Below are 17,209 nucleotides of genomic sequence, written 5' to 3' on the forward strand. Positions count from 1 at the left end.
CCCCGTGGGCGGGGATTTTTTTTTTCTTGTGATGTTTGGTAAACCTCCAGTGCCTTGAAGAGAGCCTTGGCACCCAGAAATGCCAAGGCAGGGCACGTGTGTCACCGTACAACAACCGAAGAAATCATCAAATCAATGACTCATGGGAATGTAATCTCTCTGCAGGCTAGGACTGCCATCTGCTACGTTTAAGGCTGCATCTGTAGTACCTGGAGCATAGCAGGTGTCGAATGAATGAGTGAGCGAATGAATGAGCAAGGTCCCAGCTCTCAGCGCAAAGACCAGGAAGAACAACACAGGAAGGGGGCCGCCACCCTGCCCCCGGCCACCACTCAATGCCTCGTGGGTTTTTTAAATAATTTGTCGATTGTTTTTAATGGTTGAGGCAGTAATACTTGGTTCATGAAACTGCAATATACAGAGAGGTGAAATAAATAGCTTATATATATAATATATATAATATAGCTGGTTTTAAAATATTCCCTTATCATTGGTGTGCTAGGTCACGTGAGTCACGGAAGGTCGATAGCAGCATCCTGCAGGCTGCGAGCAAGGCAGGGTCACCGTGATTGGACGAGGCCGTCTGTCGTCGGAGGTCGAGGCGCCGAGAATTCCGAGGGGCACGCCTTCCCTGCGCGGTGTCTCGGGACAGCTTGCAGCGGACAATAAATAAATGACTGCAAACCAGAGAGCGATTTTTGTTGGAGTGTCTGGGGCAAGGACGGGAGATTGGGAAAGAGGGGGCGTTCCACGGGGGGCGGGTACTACTTTTTTCTGCTTTTTTTTTTTTTTTTTTGCTTTTTTCCTTTTGCTTTCAGAACCTTTGGGAAAAAAGGACTTTGGTTTCTCAGAGTGTCGTGTTCCTCATTCAAGTCCTCCTCTGGGGACGAGCTGAGAGTTGTCTGTTCTGAGAGAGAGACGGGCACCTCTGTGCTGACAACGTCTCTCTGGATGAGTCTTGGTCGTAGGGGGTTTGGGGTCAACCATAAGGTCCTTACCGTTCCCCCTCCCCCAAGAGTTTTGGTTCAGTTTTTGTCTTCTTTGAAACAATGTACAAAAATAGAGCTTCTTCCTTATTTTTCATGTAAAAATATTCCTTTGATGTAGTTCTCTGGGAGTGTGAGCACGGTCCGGGGCGGCCGCCTAGCCAGGGTGCGTGGGGCGGATCCGCCGGGACCGCTTGGTCACCGTGGTGTACTTGAAGGGCTTCTGCAGCTCCGTCTGCCCCTTGGGGTAGCGTTTCATGAAATGCACGTCCTGCTGGTTCTCCCGGGTCTTGGGGCCCTTTCTTGGCCGTCCCTTCTTGGTGAAGCCCACGTACCAGCCGGAGTACTTGGCGGACATCAGAGCTGTGTAGTTGTTTTCCAAGACCTTCTCAATGAACACACACTCCTTACTGGTGCCATCAGGCTACAGGGGAGAGAGGAGAAGGAGGTGAGAAGGGCCGTGGGGGGTGCGAGGGGCATGATTACGTGCAGAGGCAGGGGTGCGCGGCCATGGCCCGGGGCCAGCACCGGAGAGAAGGCCTAGCCCGACCTTTGGCCTCAGCAATTTCACTTCCTGGATCTGTGAAGTGCACTTCTTTTATCGGGCCGCATCCTTCAAGAATCCACACGTTCCCCACTTTCCACCCTGCAGCCAGGAGCTCCCACCTCAACTCCACGAGAACAAGAAACCCAGAGGCAGCCAATCAAAACATGCTTTCCTGTGATTGGTGCGGGGCTGGACATGGGACCTGAGTCATCCAATCAGCGCTCCTCGAGACCCTTGTACAAACAATGCCTGCAAACGTAGCTGACTTACACTCGGACCACCCAGTAAAGGGAGGGCAAAGCCATTTCACTGCCAGGAGGAGAAATCCTGTTTGACCACAAAGCCAGCACGGAGGGCCCAAAGCCAAGAGGAAAAGAAGAAGAACCCAAGTCCTGGTCGCATCCTCTAGCTGCATCTGAAGCTGCAGTCACCTGACTTTCACGTGGGCCCGTACCAGGTCCTTGGAAGCGGCTGAGATTGAGTTGTAGCATTTGCAACAGGAAGGAGTTCTGACAGCTGTGCCCGAAACCGGACGTGAAGTCAGCTACTCCACTGCTGCTCAAACGCCGCCATATAATGTTCAATAATAATTGTTGTTAATAGTTAATGTGGTGCCTTGCAGTGTTTGGTGTGCAGGAGGAGGGAGCCTCCCTGAGTGAGAGTGTCAGCGTGACCAAACCCCGAAGCCCGTGCCCTTGCTTCAGGGGCTTCGGGCTCCCGAGCAGACGCGTGAGAACTCTGGAGGCCATGCTGGGCAAGGCGCACTACCCGCACTCAGACTCAGGAGCTGAGTCAACTCTAAGCTTTCGGGTTAGTGCATCCCACTCTCTAAACCTCGGATTCTTCGCCTTACAGAACAGGAACAAGGAAGTGTCCCGTGTCATAGAAATCTTGTGAGGAATGATGCCCCTCAATGAGCCTGGCGCACAGTAGGAACTGCTGAATTAATGCTGAGGACCAGGCGGTTGGGAAGGTCTGGCTCCCCTCCTTGGGCCTGAGCTGGACCGAAGGTGGTGGGCGGCAGGCTTTGAGTCTCCTCCCCGAGACAGCCGAACTGCTCGATGGGGAAGAGTGGGAAACACACGAAGTTGGAAGGCCTGAATTAGCAGCACTGGAGTTTCCAACTAACAACTCCAAATTTAGGCTGGGCCCACTCCTCGTTACGGACAGATGCCCAGCCAAGTTGGAAGCCCAGCGGTCTGGCTGTGCGTGGAGACTGAGGTGCGAGTTCCAGCCTTTTGTTTGAAGTAGAAAACAGGCTGGAGCTTCCAGGAACGTTCACCTTTGAGCGGAGGGCAAGCTTGGGCTCTGCAAAGTGCTGAACTTTGCAGAAAGGGACAGGCAGGGCAAGAAAACATTCTCTGGAGGATGAGATCTTTCGAGGAGGAGGTGGCAGGGCAGGCAGGGGGAGGGCCTGGGGGCACATGCAGGACCCAGGGGACAGAATTGGCGGGACGAGCAGGGAAGGAAGCCAGAGCATATGTGCAAAGGGGTAGAGGGGCGTGGGCTCTGGGCTCTGGGCAGCCCATGGATAATTATGGAAGCTGCCTATCCAACTTGAGTCCAGGGCCCTTGGCCCATCTCTACGGAACAGTCAGAGCAAATGGAACAAAGGTCACACCATGATGTTTCCCTACCCTGAAATGCCTGGAAAACTGCTTTTATCCTTCAAGGCTCAGTTCAGCAATCACCTCTTCTAGGAAGCCTTCCCTGACTGCTACCTATCTCCCTGAGCACTTCCTCCTCTTCCTTCAATATTCCATTGAAGTACCAAGCATTAGTGGGTTCACATACTCCATCTTCTAGACCCTCCTGGCACCCATTCTTCCTCCTACCCCCTTAAAAGAGCAATTCCACATCTGCCGACCCCCTCCACAGTCCAAGAGCATCAGGAGGTCGGGACTGCTTCTCAGTTGTTCTCATGGTTCAGTACAGACCTTAACCTAAGACAGAGGTGCCCAGAGCTTCTGTGGGTGAATGGATTTGAGTTCTGAGATAGGAATGGTGGGAGCAACACAGGAAAGAAACAGACTCTGGCTCCTCCTGGACCCTTTGCTAATACCCCCAGACTGTCATGAGCTAGGAGAGCCCCCGCCTGCGGAGGCACTGAGAAAGGGCCAGAGCCAGCAGAGGGCCAGCACACTGTGCATTGCCCATGTGGTCTCCCTACTCATTCATCCAGCCTTTATTAATTGCCAACCACATGCCAGCCCTTGCACACCCATTATTGCATTTAATCCTCTAACTCACCAAGGCAGACTCTCCCTGGCAGAAGAAAACAGAATTCAAGGAGGCAACAGGGCTTATGCAAGGTCATGGAGCTTGACACCGGCAGAGCCAGGATCTGAACCTGCATTTGCCTCGGCAGCTCACTTCTTTCTCCTCTCTCCAGTCCCAGACACACCCACAAGGAGACGGGGCACGGCCGTGGGGCACTGCCCATCAAAACACCTCGCCTCCCCAGGCCCGCATGCCCACACCAGCATGAAGCAAGCTGTTGAAAGTGCAAGGGTCAGCATGGTGCCTGGCACAGGGGTTCACACGCGTCTGGATTTACTTAGAGGGTTGGGGAGCTGGGCCTCAGGCTGCCATTCTCAACACCCCAGAGCTCAGGAGCCACGGGGCCCACCTACGGTGGTCACATATCCCCCCAGGAACTCAGAGGATAAGACGCCAGTGTAGGCCACGCCTGGGCTTGACCCTTGCCCTTGCTCCTGATGACCTCTGTGACCCTGCTGTGGCCTGCAGGGGGTTTTTAAATCTCAGCAGCACTGACTCAGTTGGTTCAGGCCAGGCGGACGATGAGCAAGATTTAGGGAAGGAGTGACTCTCTCCTCCCAGAATCCCGGGGACCTGGAATTGGGCCATCTCCCCCACGACCACTCCAACCTCCCTCTGTCCAAACTGGAATCCAGCTCCTTCCATGTGACGTGAAGGCTGAATCCTGAGCACATCATTCAGGCCCCGAGAGAGAGCCAGTCTTACCTGACACTAGAGAGCCCCTCTGGATGTTTTTAGTTACACAGGCCAACTTTTCCTCTTTGGCACTTTGAGTTGGGTGGCAGTCACTTACAACCAAAGCGGCCCTTCCCAAAGATGTGGTGGTGGGCAGCCCCCTCCCGCTGCCGCCGCACAGAGGACCTCACCAGTGACCACTCCGGAGGGGACAGATGAGAAGACAACCATCTGGGATGAGTCTCCAGAGATGGGGGGAAATTGCTTCGTATGTAGTGCACACACTCAACGACTGTGGAATGAAAGGAAGCAGTACCTCCTGGGCCAGACCGTTGTGGGGTCCAGAGAGGAAGGGAGGGGCTCAGCACAGGGCTGGGGCACTGGACTGGCACAAAGCAGCAGGGGTGTGGCGACAGCCGAGGGCCGGGGGTACCTGGAAAGGACCTGCTAGGGTTCAGCAACATGCCCATCTGTGGCCGGTTTGGCACCCAGGGTCGAGACTGCCCAAGAAAGCCATCCCATTGAGCCATTGCCAAGGAGCCAGAGCCTCGGCCAAGGCCAAGGGTGCCCACAGGTGGCGGAGGGACTCAGCGATCTGGTTTCCAAGGGGAAGGGGACCAGCATTGAACGAGTAAGTGCCTCTGAGTGCCAGCATTTTTGCTCCCATTTTACAGGTGAGGACACTGAGGCATGGGGAGGTCAGGGGCTTGGACTCCCCGGCCTGATGTGCACAATGCCAGCTGCAGGTTAAGAGTGAAGCCTCAGAAAACAATCACCACACTTCCTTTTCTTGGTGCCCTTGCAGACTTTGGGGCAGGTGAACGGAACACAGAGAGAAGGATTGAGAATCTGTCCTGATGAACTCTCGGCCTAGCAGGGAATGTAGGTCTGGGGACAGAGTGACGACCCAGGGGAGCGGACCCGCAGCGGTGGGCTGTGTGAGCGGCTGGGGGCTCCCAGGTGGGTGGGGGACTGAGGGGGTCAGAGAAGCAAGAGGGTGTGAAAGGATGATCAAGGGCACCAGGCAGAGGGGTGAGGGAAGGGCAGCCCCGATGGAGGGCACAGTGTGGACGGGACCTCGGGGACTGCTGCTGGGCAGTGCCAGGGGTCTGCCACTTGTGTCTCAGGCCGGGAGCCTGTGACATCAGGGCAGCCGAACAACAGCCACCCTGGGCCCCCAGCGTCCACTGCAGAAGCCAGAGAGAGTGAGGGGCCCTGGGTTGGGCAGAGGCCAACAGGGGGCCCAGCTGCTGGCAAAGTCGGGACAGGTGAATTTGGGGGGGTGCCCTCCGAGGTCCTGAGGCCTGACCAGAAGACGGAAGCCTGGAGGGCGAAAACGGGGGGGCGGGGTGGGGGGTGGCTGCAGCGAGGGGGCGGTCCTCCCTGACGGCGCTGAGCCTCGGGTCGCCTCCAGCTGAACCGTCCCCAATATTAATGACGGGAGAGAGGGCGAGGGGGCAGGAAATCGGAGCCGGCTCCTGTGGAAGCGGTGACTCAGCGGCCAGCCGGCGGGCGGGCAGGCGGGTGGCGGCGAAGGGCCCAAGGGGATGGGGCTGCTCTTTTGACCCCAGGACGGCCCTCCCCGGGGTCAAGATGCCGGGAACCGCGCAGACGGGAGGGAGGGGAGCGCAGGCACTGGGCACGGCAGGCTGCCCTGCGGCCCTCCTTCCAACAGGGGGGGAAAAAGAAGGCCGAGCATACAACTGCGAGCAGGTTGGGCCTGGGAGACGGCCCGGGCCGGGCAGGAGAACAAAGCGCCCGACACGGGGCGGCTGCGCGGCACAGGAAACTCCCGGCCAGGCCAGGGGACCCGCGCCCACCCGCCGCCGCCCCCCTGTCCCAGACCCTGCGGAAAGTGAATCACTAATTGAAACCACTCGTCGTCCCCGAGCCGCGCGACGTATTACCATTTTGTTTGCTCTTTTGAGAAGCTGTCGTTGGTGTAGGCAGCTCAGCTGGAATCTTTGCCTTCCAAACTGGGTTTTGCATCCAGCCCAGCTCGAGTGTGGGACCTGGGACGAGTGCCTGGGGCCCGCTAGGCCTCAGCTTTCACATCTGTGAAATGGGGATGGCAGAGGTACCAACCTCCTGGGATTATGCGGGAGCATCTAGCAGAAAGTAGGTGCTCAATTAACAGAAGCCAGTAGCCCCATTATTATTCACAATAGGTGGCAATACCTGGGCTCCAACCCCTGGCCTGTTACACTGCCCCAGCCACTCAGGTATGGCAGAAGAAAGAGGAATGCGTTGAAAAGTCAGGAAATCAAAAACGTGGTTTAAACAAGGTTGGGGTAACCTCCCCCCTCCCCACCAATGAGGTGTAATAGATGTGTAATAATCAGCCAGGGCCTTGCCCCCAAGCCAAAGACACCATTCTTCTTGGAATCTGGGTCTAATCTCCACCCAGCACCCACTTCACCTGTCCCACGAGAAGAAGCCCCGCCCCCTGCCCCCTTTCCCTCCCCCCTACCTCCCCCCCTTCCAGGGTCCAAGTCAGACACAGAAGTGAGGAGGGACCCCTGCAGAAAGAAGGGGACACAGACATGATCCAACAGAGGCACTGCCAGCAACTTCCACCGGAAGTCCCAGAGGCACCGAGCGTGCAAGCTTCACACACAAGCACACCCAGGAGAAAGGGGGGGTCACTGAGACGCAGCGTTGGTGGAGGCTCAGAGCCCCTGGCACGCGGGTCCACCTGGCCACACCTCCGCCCCTGCCCTAATTTGTTACATTCAGCTCTCTTGCCCGTTCCAGAGTAATAAAATCTTCCTGAAACGCTAGAACCGTGAGGCCCAGCGCTGACAAGGCGGCCGAGTTCCGGAGCCTGGCGATTGTTAAAACAACGCCTCAGCCCGGCCCTCGGCCGGCTGCTTCCCTGTCCCCAGACATCAGGTGTACACAGGCCGTGGTGGGGAGCCCCAGAACCCCACCTCCCAACCAGCTAGAGTTCCATATCTACCAAGAGATCCAGGGCCCTGCGTTCTCCCCAAAGTCACAGTCACGATAATACCAACACAGATAACCCGGCCTGGCAGGCTGTGGGCGTGGGCAGACAGGAAGGGGGCAAAAGGAGGGACTGCTGCCGGAATCTCACACACGTTTCCGCTGAGGGCTGCCATGGCCCTGGGCTCGCTGTCCCAGCTACACGGAGCTGCCAGAGGGGACCCGCCCGAGTCCCCCAGAACCCCAGACCGGCACTCACCTTCCCCACGAGCTTGCCCTTCCGGTTCATACACAGGTAGAACTCCGTCTCCTTGCCCTTGATCCGGACTTGACTACCGAAGGTGTCGGTCTCCACTAGGAGCTGGGCTTCGAAAGGCAGAAGCAGAAAAAGACAGGCTGTTTGACCGTGTCCCTGGGCGCCCCCCGCCGCCAGATCAGGCACAGGAGAGGCCTCTGCCAGGTCCCCGTAGAGCACCCTGCCTCTCAGGCAGGGACCAGGAAGCTGTCCCCACCTGTTCCCTACGCCCCAGCTTGACTCCACTCGGGACCCAGATGGCTCCATCCAGGAGGAGGTTCTTTCGCTGTGACCAAATACCAAGCAGGGTGTCCCCTCCCTTCCTCACCCGCCTCCCCCAGCCCCTCAACTCCATTCCCCAAACAAAGCAGGGCAGAGAGCCATACATATAACTTCAGAGAAGCAGCCGTCTCTGAAATAAGGGCACAGACATATGCATAGGAGTTCTCACGGGCACACACACACTCAGGCACACACACTCACGCGTGTGCACCTTGCCTTGAGGGACAGCAGAGGCCCGTCCCCGCCCACCTCTCCACTTTTGCCACTCGAAAGCCAGGGGAGGGAAGGCTGTCTTCAGAATTTCACCTTCCTCCACCAAGGTCACCAGGCGGAAAGGTAACTAACTCCCTGGAGTCCGGAAGTTCCAGTCGGGGCCCAGCACCCCCTGTCCTGGGCAGGAGACCTCCCGCTACCATCCATGTTTCGCAGGATCGGGGTGTCCAGAGCTGATCGGCCAAAGCCCTGACTGAGCAAGGACACCAAATGGCCAAAGGGCGACTGTCCTCTCTCCCCCGTCTGGTCCTGAGCGCACTCACCTGGCCCCCTCCCCCGCAGCCCCTCCCTGTTCTTCTGCGCCGTGACCCTCCCACTCTCGCCGCCCCCCTCCCTGACCCTTTGCTCCCCAGCACCTGCCCCTCCCTCACCCGCAGAATTTTAATTTCGGTGACAAGGGAGTTGCTTCTCCATAACAAAATCATAGCCCCAAATACAGTGTCCTTGGAGCCACAAAGAGTGGAGCTCAGCGCCCCTAAAATACACTAGGTATGATTTTAATTAAAAAAAAATGAAAAATATATACCCCGGTGCCCTGCTGTGAAAATTAGAACCATCTGGAAAGCAGGATTTCCAGTCATTAATCGAGCTCTCCTTTGACACCACTACTAATTAAAATATGATACCCCACCTTTCCACGGAAAAAAGAGAAGAATTTACATAAAATTTAAAGATCTAACAAGAATTTAGTAATTCTAGAAACAAGGGGGCAGGCACATTCTTCCTTCCACCTTCCCCCAACCCTAGTCAGCACTGAGTCAGGAACCTGAGCCGATGCTGAGATGGGGGTACGGGCGCCCCTCCCCCCTGCTCCCCTTAATCCAACCACCCTATGACTCTCTGTGGTAGCTCGGTCCCCTGGAACCCAGGACCGAACATCCTGGAAGCTCTGGGACTGGCTCCCCACCACCCCTCACAGCTCAGGCCCCCCCCTCCCAGCATGGGGATGTGGGCTCAGGGGGGTCTGCCACCCCCAGAGCTTCAGACGGAGGCAGCACGTGTCAGGGAAGGGGAGAGCTTTGCCGTGCACAGCCCTGGGTCTGAGCCCCTGGCCCAGCGGTGTGACCTCCAGCCTCAGCTTCCTCACCAGTAAAATGGGGGACACCATCCATGGTCTTCAGGTTAGTGTGAGGATCACACAGAATGAGGCAGGAAAGGGCCTAGCACCTGTCCTCAGGGGCGGGGCGGGGGAAACCTGGACTGTTGTTCAAGTTCCTACCTGCAAAGCAAAGCTGTTTTTCCCAAAAGAAAAAGAGATACACAACAATCAGAGGTGCGTGGAACTTGCCTTCAAGGCCTGGGTACCCTCTGACCTGAACTTCCGCAGCACCCCTGGGCTTGCAGGAGGCCCCCACACCGGGAAGGGCCTTGGGCTGGGACTCAGGGGTCTGGTTCTGTTTCTGGTGTCCGCCACCCCGGGCTGTGTGGCCTCTACGCCCCACCGTGAGCCTCGGTTTTCCTACCTACGCAGAGCGGGGCTCCACCCTATTCTGAGTCTCCCTGAGATTGGGGGCAAGGTCTGGGACAGGGGTAGGGAGGGGACGCTGTAAGGAGATGAGACCACCGGGCTGGGGCCCAGGCAACCCCAAGTGACTCCCAGGGGGAGACAGCCCCGGCTCCCGGATGAGGACCCCCAGCTCTGGGAGACGTGGCTCAAAGCACAGCCCCCTGCCACCATGGGCCACGGCCCACCACGGGGAGCGTCCAAAGGGCCTGGGGCTGGACTGCACCTCCACCCCCGCCAGCTGAGCCACCCCCACCCTGGGGTGGGGAGGGTCTATGCCGGCTGCCATGCCCGGGGAGCCAGAAGTCTGCTCTCCCCCGAACACGGCGAGCCACGGACTGACCTCCACTCCACTCCGTGCATGACATAATGAGGAGGGAGCCGGGCCAGAATTATGTAAAGTCTTTGGGGAGTAATAGCAGCAGCAGTTCTCAGAGAGAGAGTGAAAGAGAGAGAGAGAGAGAGAGAGACCACACCTACCCAGGCCAGGTTTTCCCCGGAGCCTGCCTGATCCTTAGCATCATGCTACTCCCCCCCAACCCCCACCAACCCCAAGATGCAAGGCCCGAGCCCCCAGGATGCATCTGGGCCCTGGTCTGCTCCCGGGCGCACACCAGGCCAGGCAGGAGGAGGCGTTGACATTATCTCACCCCACTCCTCAGCAGACCTCCTCACCGCCCTGACGGCCCCTCCGGTTTTCACAGTTCAACAGCCTCCCCCCAACGCCCAAATCTTGCCCCTCACCAGTCTCCCAGTCTCCCCAATGCGTCAGCCAGAGGGATCCTTGCTGAGAGCCTCCTAGGACCTCCGACCCACTGAAAATCCAGCCTCTTCACAGGGACCCATCCAGGGTACAAAACCTGGGGCCGCTGACCGTCCCCAGCCACGCTGCCCAGCGCCGTACCAGCCTCCTGCCTCCAGCACCACCCACCGCCTGCTCCATTGACCTCACAGCTTTTCTCCAGACTCCTTACTTGCTACCTTTTGTATTGTCTGCCTCTGTTTACCGGCAGGTGAGCCCCAGGAGGGCAGAGTCCAGCCCATCTTACCCGTGGTGGTTCCCAGTGCTAGCCCGCCCCTGGCTCACAGTAAATGACCAACCAGGACACTGTACTACATGCTGAAATGGCCTCATGAGGGACACACTAAAGGAAATGAGACGCAGGGAGGAGAAGAGGCGTGCCCACAGGGACACCGCAGGCCAGCCCAGGGCCACGGCTCGGCCAGAGAGTCTGGTTCCACGGCCCCTGTGTTCGGCCACTCTGCTCCCCCCTGGTGCGGTCCCTCCTGCCACCCCCAGATTCTGAGCCCCCACCCACCCATCCCCAGCCTCCAATTACAATCCCATTTTCTGACTTGCTCTGTGACAGAGGAAAAGACCCCGTCCCTCTCTGGGCCAGGACTAGGTGACCCCAAGGCCTCGTTTGGTTCAGCTCCTCTAGGAAGTCTCAGTCACTCAGTCACGTATCTAGAGCTCGTGACATGCTGGGCACAGTCTACCTGACACGCGCTACCTCGCTGGATCCTTACAGCAATGCTTGAGGTTTGGACTGAGGTTATCATCCCTATTTTACAGGTCAGAAAACTGAGTCCCAAGATCACCCGGTGATGGAGCTCAAACCCAGGCAGGATTCAAACCCAGGCAAGAAGAGCCCAGAAGTCTTGGGGTCAGCCTGTCTACCCCTCCCCCATCTCCCCTTTCCTCTATGCCCACCCCTTTTTCTGAGGGAGCAAGTGAATGCCAAAGGCGGGCAGCAGAGGTCTTTGCTTTGACCTCACTTTCTTAAGGCAGAGTCTACTATCAGCAGAGCAGCCCACAGAGCCAAAGCCACAGGGCCATCCCTCCTAGCTCCACTTGCAATGCCCTCGAGCAGGGAGGGGTCCCCTCATGGTCACTGGAAGATGGGGGACCCTTGGGAGCACCCAAGGCTCAAACCGCAGCCAGAGAGGCAGCAGTGGCCTCAGACCCAGTGGAGGGAAGGAAAAGCCACAGGAACCCGAGGGGGAGTGAGTACAGGATTCGGGGGTAGGGGGCTGCCATCCAGGCCCCTGAGAGGAAAATCCGCAGAGTCCCATCTCACTGGGCTCAGTCCGGAGCAGGGCCCAGCCCTGCCTGCGACTGGGGGCCAGGAGCTCAAGGACCCAGTGGCTCCGGCAGCTTCCAGAGAAGAAAACGGAAAAGGGAAAAGAGAGAAAAAGAAAGGAACTGGCAAGAAAGCCCTTTCTATAAAAAACACAGGCTCCCCCCTCTCCCCCTCCACCCACTCCTCTCAAATACAAGGAGTAACAATGATCATTAAGAAACTCACAGCGAAGCCTTATCTGAGCACTCGCCCTCGGCCAGGCACTGCGTGCTGGGGGTCTGAATTGCAATGTCTCGCTAGTCCCTCATCGCAACCCTGTGGGGTGGGCCCTGTTGCGCCCATTTTACAGATGAAAACACTGAGGCACCGAGCTGTTACCAGCCGGAATCACACAGTGGGGCCGGGGCCTGGACACCGGCAGAGGAACTCCATTGCTAGTCTGAGACAGAGAGTCCAAGGCAGGCAGAGCAGGACAGATGTGGCTACCTGTGACTGCACAGAGAAGTGACACTGATTCATTGACTGACGGACTGAATGGCTGGTTCCAGTGCTTCCCTAGCTGGGCCTCACTCCCAAGGCTTCTGTTTGAAGGCCTTGGTTCGCAGCCGCCGGAGAACCAGAGGGACGTGTACAAAGAGAGACACTGGACACAGGACCCGGGGAGAGTGGGCAGAGAACACAAAGCTGGAGAACGGGTGTCTTCCCACCCCGACCTGCCAAGCCTCCGGGAAACCCCCCCAAGACCTTCAAGCACGTGGGCAGGGGCAGCGGGAGCCAGGAGCAGGGGGCAGGGCGCGGGGCAGTGGGAGCCAGGCGCAGGGGGCAGGGCGCAGAGCCCCTTGCACCCGGGCCCAGCATTGCTGACAGTGCTGCTGGCCACTCTCCAGACGGTATCCTTCCAGCGAGGAAACGTCCTTGCCACAAAGACAAAGGTGGGCACGCTGGAACAGCACTGCCCCCTCCCCTGTGCAGGTGGACCAGGTCCAGACGAAGGGGGAGCCGTGGGGGGGGGGGAGGGATCCTTCCTGGAGATGTTTCGGCATCACTGACTGTGTGCGCATGCACACACACCCATACACTCTGTGGCGTGTCTCTAAAGGGGCCCACGGTCCCCTTTCTCCTAGAATCCCCCAGGACAAGGGCAGGCCACGTGGGCTCGCCGGAAGGGAGGAGGGAAAGAATCAATAGGATTGATCCAGAGCTGTATTTAATCCTCGCTGGAGCTCCAGTGGAGGCAAGGTGTGGGTGGCCAAGCCTCTGGGGACAGAATGCGTGAGACCCGAGCTCAGCGGGCAGGGGGTTAACCTCAGAAGTAAGCACCCCTCCCAGCCGGGAGAGCTCCTGGGGGAAGCTGAGTTTGTTGGACAGAAGGAGGCTGACTGGCCAGGAGGGTGAAGGGAGGACCTACTGTGTGCTGATGCTTGCCCCTGGGGGAGTGATGCCCTCGGCACTCCTTGGGAGCACACCTGGGTTGGTACCTTAAGGTGGGTACCTGTCTATGGCCAGCTCTGTGCCCGGGGACCCCTTGGTGAACAAAACAGACACAAGCCCTACCCTCAAGGAGTCTGCGTTACAGTAAGAGACACAGTGAAGAACCAAACACAGAACAGAATGTCAGGCAGCGGTAAGTGCTAGGAAGAGAAACGTGCGCACGAGGGGACAGAGGGGGAACTCTCCGATAAGGGGACGAGTGAGCAGAAGCCGTAAGGATAGCTGGGAGAGGAGCATTCCCAGGTCCAGGGCACGGCCAGCACCAAGGCCCCCAGCCAGGAGCAAGCTTGGTGGAGAGCCCGGGGCTGCGGCGGCCATCGGGGGCTCGCATCTGGGCTTCTATGTTGAGAATGCACGATGGGGGTCAGGCTCACACAGTAGGGGTCCCTGCTGGCTCCATCACACGAGTGAGCCCAAAGGGCCTTGCTCCTTGCTCAACCTGTTCTAAAGCAGGTACCAGAGTGAGGGTGGTGGGGACCAGGGTGCCACCTGCCCCTCTCGTCACCTGCCCGGCCAAAGCCCAGGCACACCCCCCACACCTTCCTGCAGAGCCACATAAGCCAACCCCTGCGTGTGCTCTGAGTTGCCCCATAGTTATTTTATTCACTCATCCAGCAACGCTTAAGGGCGGGGGGTCCATGTAGAGGAAATGGGGACATGCACAGAGGCCACTGCTTTCAGGGAGCTCACATTCTCAGAGGCACAGGGTGAGCAGGGGGCTCAGGAAGGCTGCCCAGCGGGGAGGCTGACTCCACGTGACCGGGAGCAGCGGGCACACAGCTGGAATCACTGACTTACACGTGATGACCTCTAGGAGGCCGGGAGCACTAACCGGGCGCCCCATACCCTGCACCCTGGCCCCATGAACGGTGACGAAACCAGGCACAGGGAGAGAATGGGAAGGGCTCAGGGTCACACCAGAACTTAGGGACCCCAGCCCTGAGGAAGGAGCCCAGTGAGTGGGTGCCCCAGGGTGGACTGGGAGGAGACCAGACCACACCCAACAACAGGGTCCAAAGACCCTTCCTCACCTGGTCTGAGACAGCAGCCCCAGTGTGGCCAGCCCAACCGCACTGGTCGGAATCACGAAGAAGTTTCCACCTGCGGCTGACATGCCAGGACCCTCTTGGGAAACAGAGGCGGGGCCCCTTCTGGAAGCCCGAGGAACCAGCTCCTGAAGAGGGGACCTCGGCCTGAGTCTGCGACAGCACCCCTCAGCCCCATCGGACAGTGATGAGTTCAGGGAGCTGTTAGTAACATTCCCGTTTTAATAATGATAGAATCTTTGGCCTTAAGATATTCTCCCACTTCAATTACCCACTTTACAGGAGAGCTAACTCAGAGCCACGGCCTCCAGCTTGGACACCCCCCCCCGCCCCCGTGGAGCCCACCGGCTCCACCCTCAGAGGGCCACCTCCTGGCTAACACCCGCCTCTGCGGCCTGCTGGGGGCCGCCTGGGCACTGCCAGTCCTGGGAAGCTGGCCAACTGCAAAACGTGGGATTACAAAAAAAGCCCAGCTTTATCAAGTAGAAAATCCCTATTTCCAAATGAAAGCAGGCAGGGATACCCAAACAGTAGACTTATAAAAGGGGAAGTACCACCCCCGCCCCTCCCAGGGAGCAGACTCAGCTGGCCCTAGGCTCTGCTCCCCGAAGACTGGAGTCCTGTCCCCTGCAGCCTATTTCTGGCAGTCAGAAGGGGCTGCCCCCTCCACATCCCGGGCCTAAGTACCCACCCCTCGGAGGCAGGTGACATGGGGCCTTCTCATCCTTGCCGGACAGAAGACACCGAGTGCAGAGCCAGACACATTTGCCCCAAGCCTTGTGGGCTGCTGGGGGGCAGAGCCGTAACCAGAAGCTGGGTGCCCCTCCTCCTGGCCCCTTGCTGTTTCTTTGAGGTGGCAACTGCCTGTAGGACAGAGGTGATCGGGGAACAAGAACCCAGAAAGGAGGGGCAGATCCCATAGTCCCAGGTGGGCCCACCGGGTGTCCCACTACCTGGGCCTCCAGCTGTCCTGCCCCCGCCCTGGCCCCCACTGCGCCAGCACACAGCTCCTTCCAGAGCCGAACCTGAACCTAAGAAAGCCCCTGGTCCCTGGACTAGCCCAGGTGCAGGGTCCTCGGAGTCCTGCAGGAAGTTCAGGGGCCACGGGGAGACCCCCTAGGGAACAGCGTGGTGTGGAAACCCCGCTGGCTCAGAGCAGATTTCAAGACTGCTCAGTGCCACCAAGCAGGCAGAGAGCCGCCCCTCACACCTGCCCACGGAGTCCAGCACCTCAAGGGACTGTGGAATCTGACGTTGGGAGTGTTGGTGCGGATTCCGGAGTCCAGGTGTTCATAGGGATTCTGGCGTTGGCTGTGCTTTCCAGGCTGCGCCCTGACCGTGTGTGGATGGGAGTCTCAGCTGGCACCCCCCACTCAACTGGACCGGGCCCTAAGGAGGAGGGAGCAAGTTCTTGGACTGTCCCGGGTCCCCTGGCCAAGGGCGACTGGCTGCCCCGCCCCCAGGGGCAGGGAGGGCCCCTAACACATAAATCACCTTCCCAATAATATTTGTATTGATCATCTAGATTGGAAGCCTCGGTTGGCTCCATTGTCTCGCGTCCCCTGCCAGGGTCACAGATGGGGTCCCATCCCTTCATCTGCGTTTCCGACGTGACATTTAAATGGAGCGGCCTCCACGCCAGCCTCTGGCTGCCCCGGGTGCTGGGGGTGGGAGGAGTGAAAAAACATATTCCTCGAGAGAGAAATCATTAAATCTAGAGTTCGTGTGTAGAGCTGGAGTTGAAGCCAGGAGGGGCTGGTCCCTAGACACTCAAGGTAGGAGACCCCTAGAGCCACCTGGGCTCAGGCCCCTGCTGGACCCACTGACTGGACGCCAGCATTTTAACAAGAGCCCCCCCCCCCCCGCCGTGATTTCCCTGCGGGTTAATGTGTAAGACTCGCCACTCTAGTCCAGCCCTTATCCTGAAGGGAAACTGAGGCCCAGAGACGGCAAAGGCTTGCCTGAGGTCACACAGCAGGCGAGATTCCCCCGAGTCTCCAGTTCTGGCAGAGGCAATGGGAGGGCACGTCGCGTCCGGAGTGCGGAGCCCGCCATTTGCCGGGCCCCTCTCCCTCTCGAGTTCCTGCCTCCTGTCTCAGGGTGTGGACAGATGGTTCAGACCACAGTCTGACCCCCCTGTACTCTCCCAGCCTGGAGGGGCCAGCAAGAGCTCCAGGGACTCCCCAGGAGGGCGCCTCCTCCCGCCTGGGCCGGCCAGCTGCCCCCTTCCCTGGCAGCAACTGGACAGCAGATCCCAGGGAAAAGCACCACCTGGGTTTGCCCAGCACAGCCAGACATGGGGGGGGGGGGGGGCAGAGAGACAGAGGCCCCAGAGAGGCGGCCAGCAGAGGGCCCGGGAGAGGTGGGGAGCAGGGCCCAGCGCCGTGGTCCAGGGAAGGAGGCAGAAAGGACAGAGATACCGGGGAGGGGGCGACAGTGAGAGGACCAGAAACAAAGAGAGGGAGAGACGAGAACCAGGAAGGAGGGAGAAGGATCCAGAGAGAGAGAGACACTCACTGAGACCAGAACCAGCCAGACTGAGGAAGGAAGGAGGGAAAGAGGGAGGAGGGGGAAGGGAGGTGGAAGAGAGGGATGCGCCTGGGAGAAGGCAGGGAGGCAGCTGGCCTGCAGCGGGGGAGCCCGGGCGGCCCGGCCCTGCCTGGCCTGGCCCGGCCCTGCCCCCAGTGACGGTGCAGCTGCCACGCTCAGGCCCTACCATGAGGTCAGCCCTGCCCCGGGGCTGCAGGAAAATAAATGGTGTCCAAGATAAAAGGTCCAAGAAATTATTTGTCTTGTTGTCATG

The 17,209-nt window shown here is 58.7% G+C and overlaps 1 protein-coding gene across 1 annotated transcript in view; it reads right to left on the bottom strand.

Annotated features, from left to right (window-relative positions):
* Nucleotides 1-385: 385 nt before the first annotated feature.
* Nucleotides 386-17,209, bottom strand: part of FGF18 (fibroblast growth factor 18) — a 30,746-nt gene continuing 13,922 nt past the window's right edge. The window contains exons 4-5 of the mRNA XM_037127896.2: nt 7,691-7,797; nt 386-1,410 (exon numbers count right to left, since the gene is read on the bottom strand). Of these exons, the coding sequence (XP_036983791.1) occupies nt 1,144-1,410; nt 7,691-7,797 (374 nt within the window). The 3' untranslated portion in view covers nt 386-1,143. The remainder of the gene's footprint in view (nt 1,411-7,690; nt 7,798-17,209) is intronic.

This window comes from Artibeus jamaicensis, unplaced genomic scaffold (assembly GCF_021234435.1).
Source record: "Artibeus jamaicensis isolate MK-2021 breed Jamaican fruit bat unplaced genomic scaffold, CSHL_Jam_final scaffold_3151, whole genome shotgun sequence".
In the NCBI taxonomy this organism is placed as follows: Eukaryota; Metazoa; Chordata; class Mammalia; order Chiroptera; family Phyllostomidae; genus Artibeus; species Artibeus jamaicensis.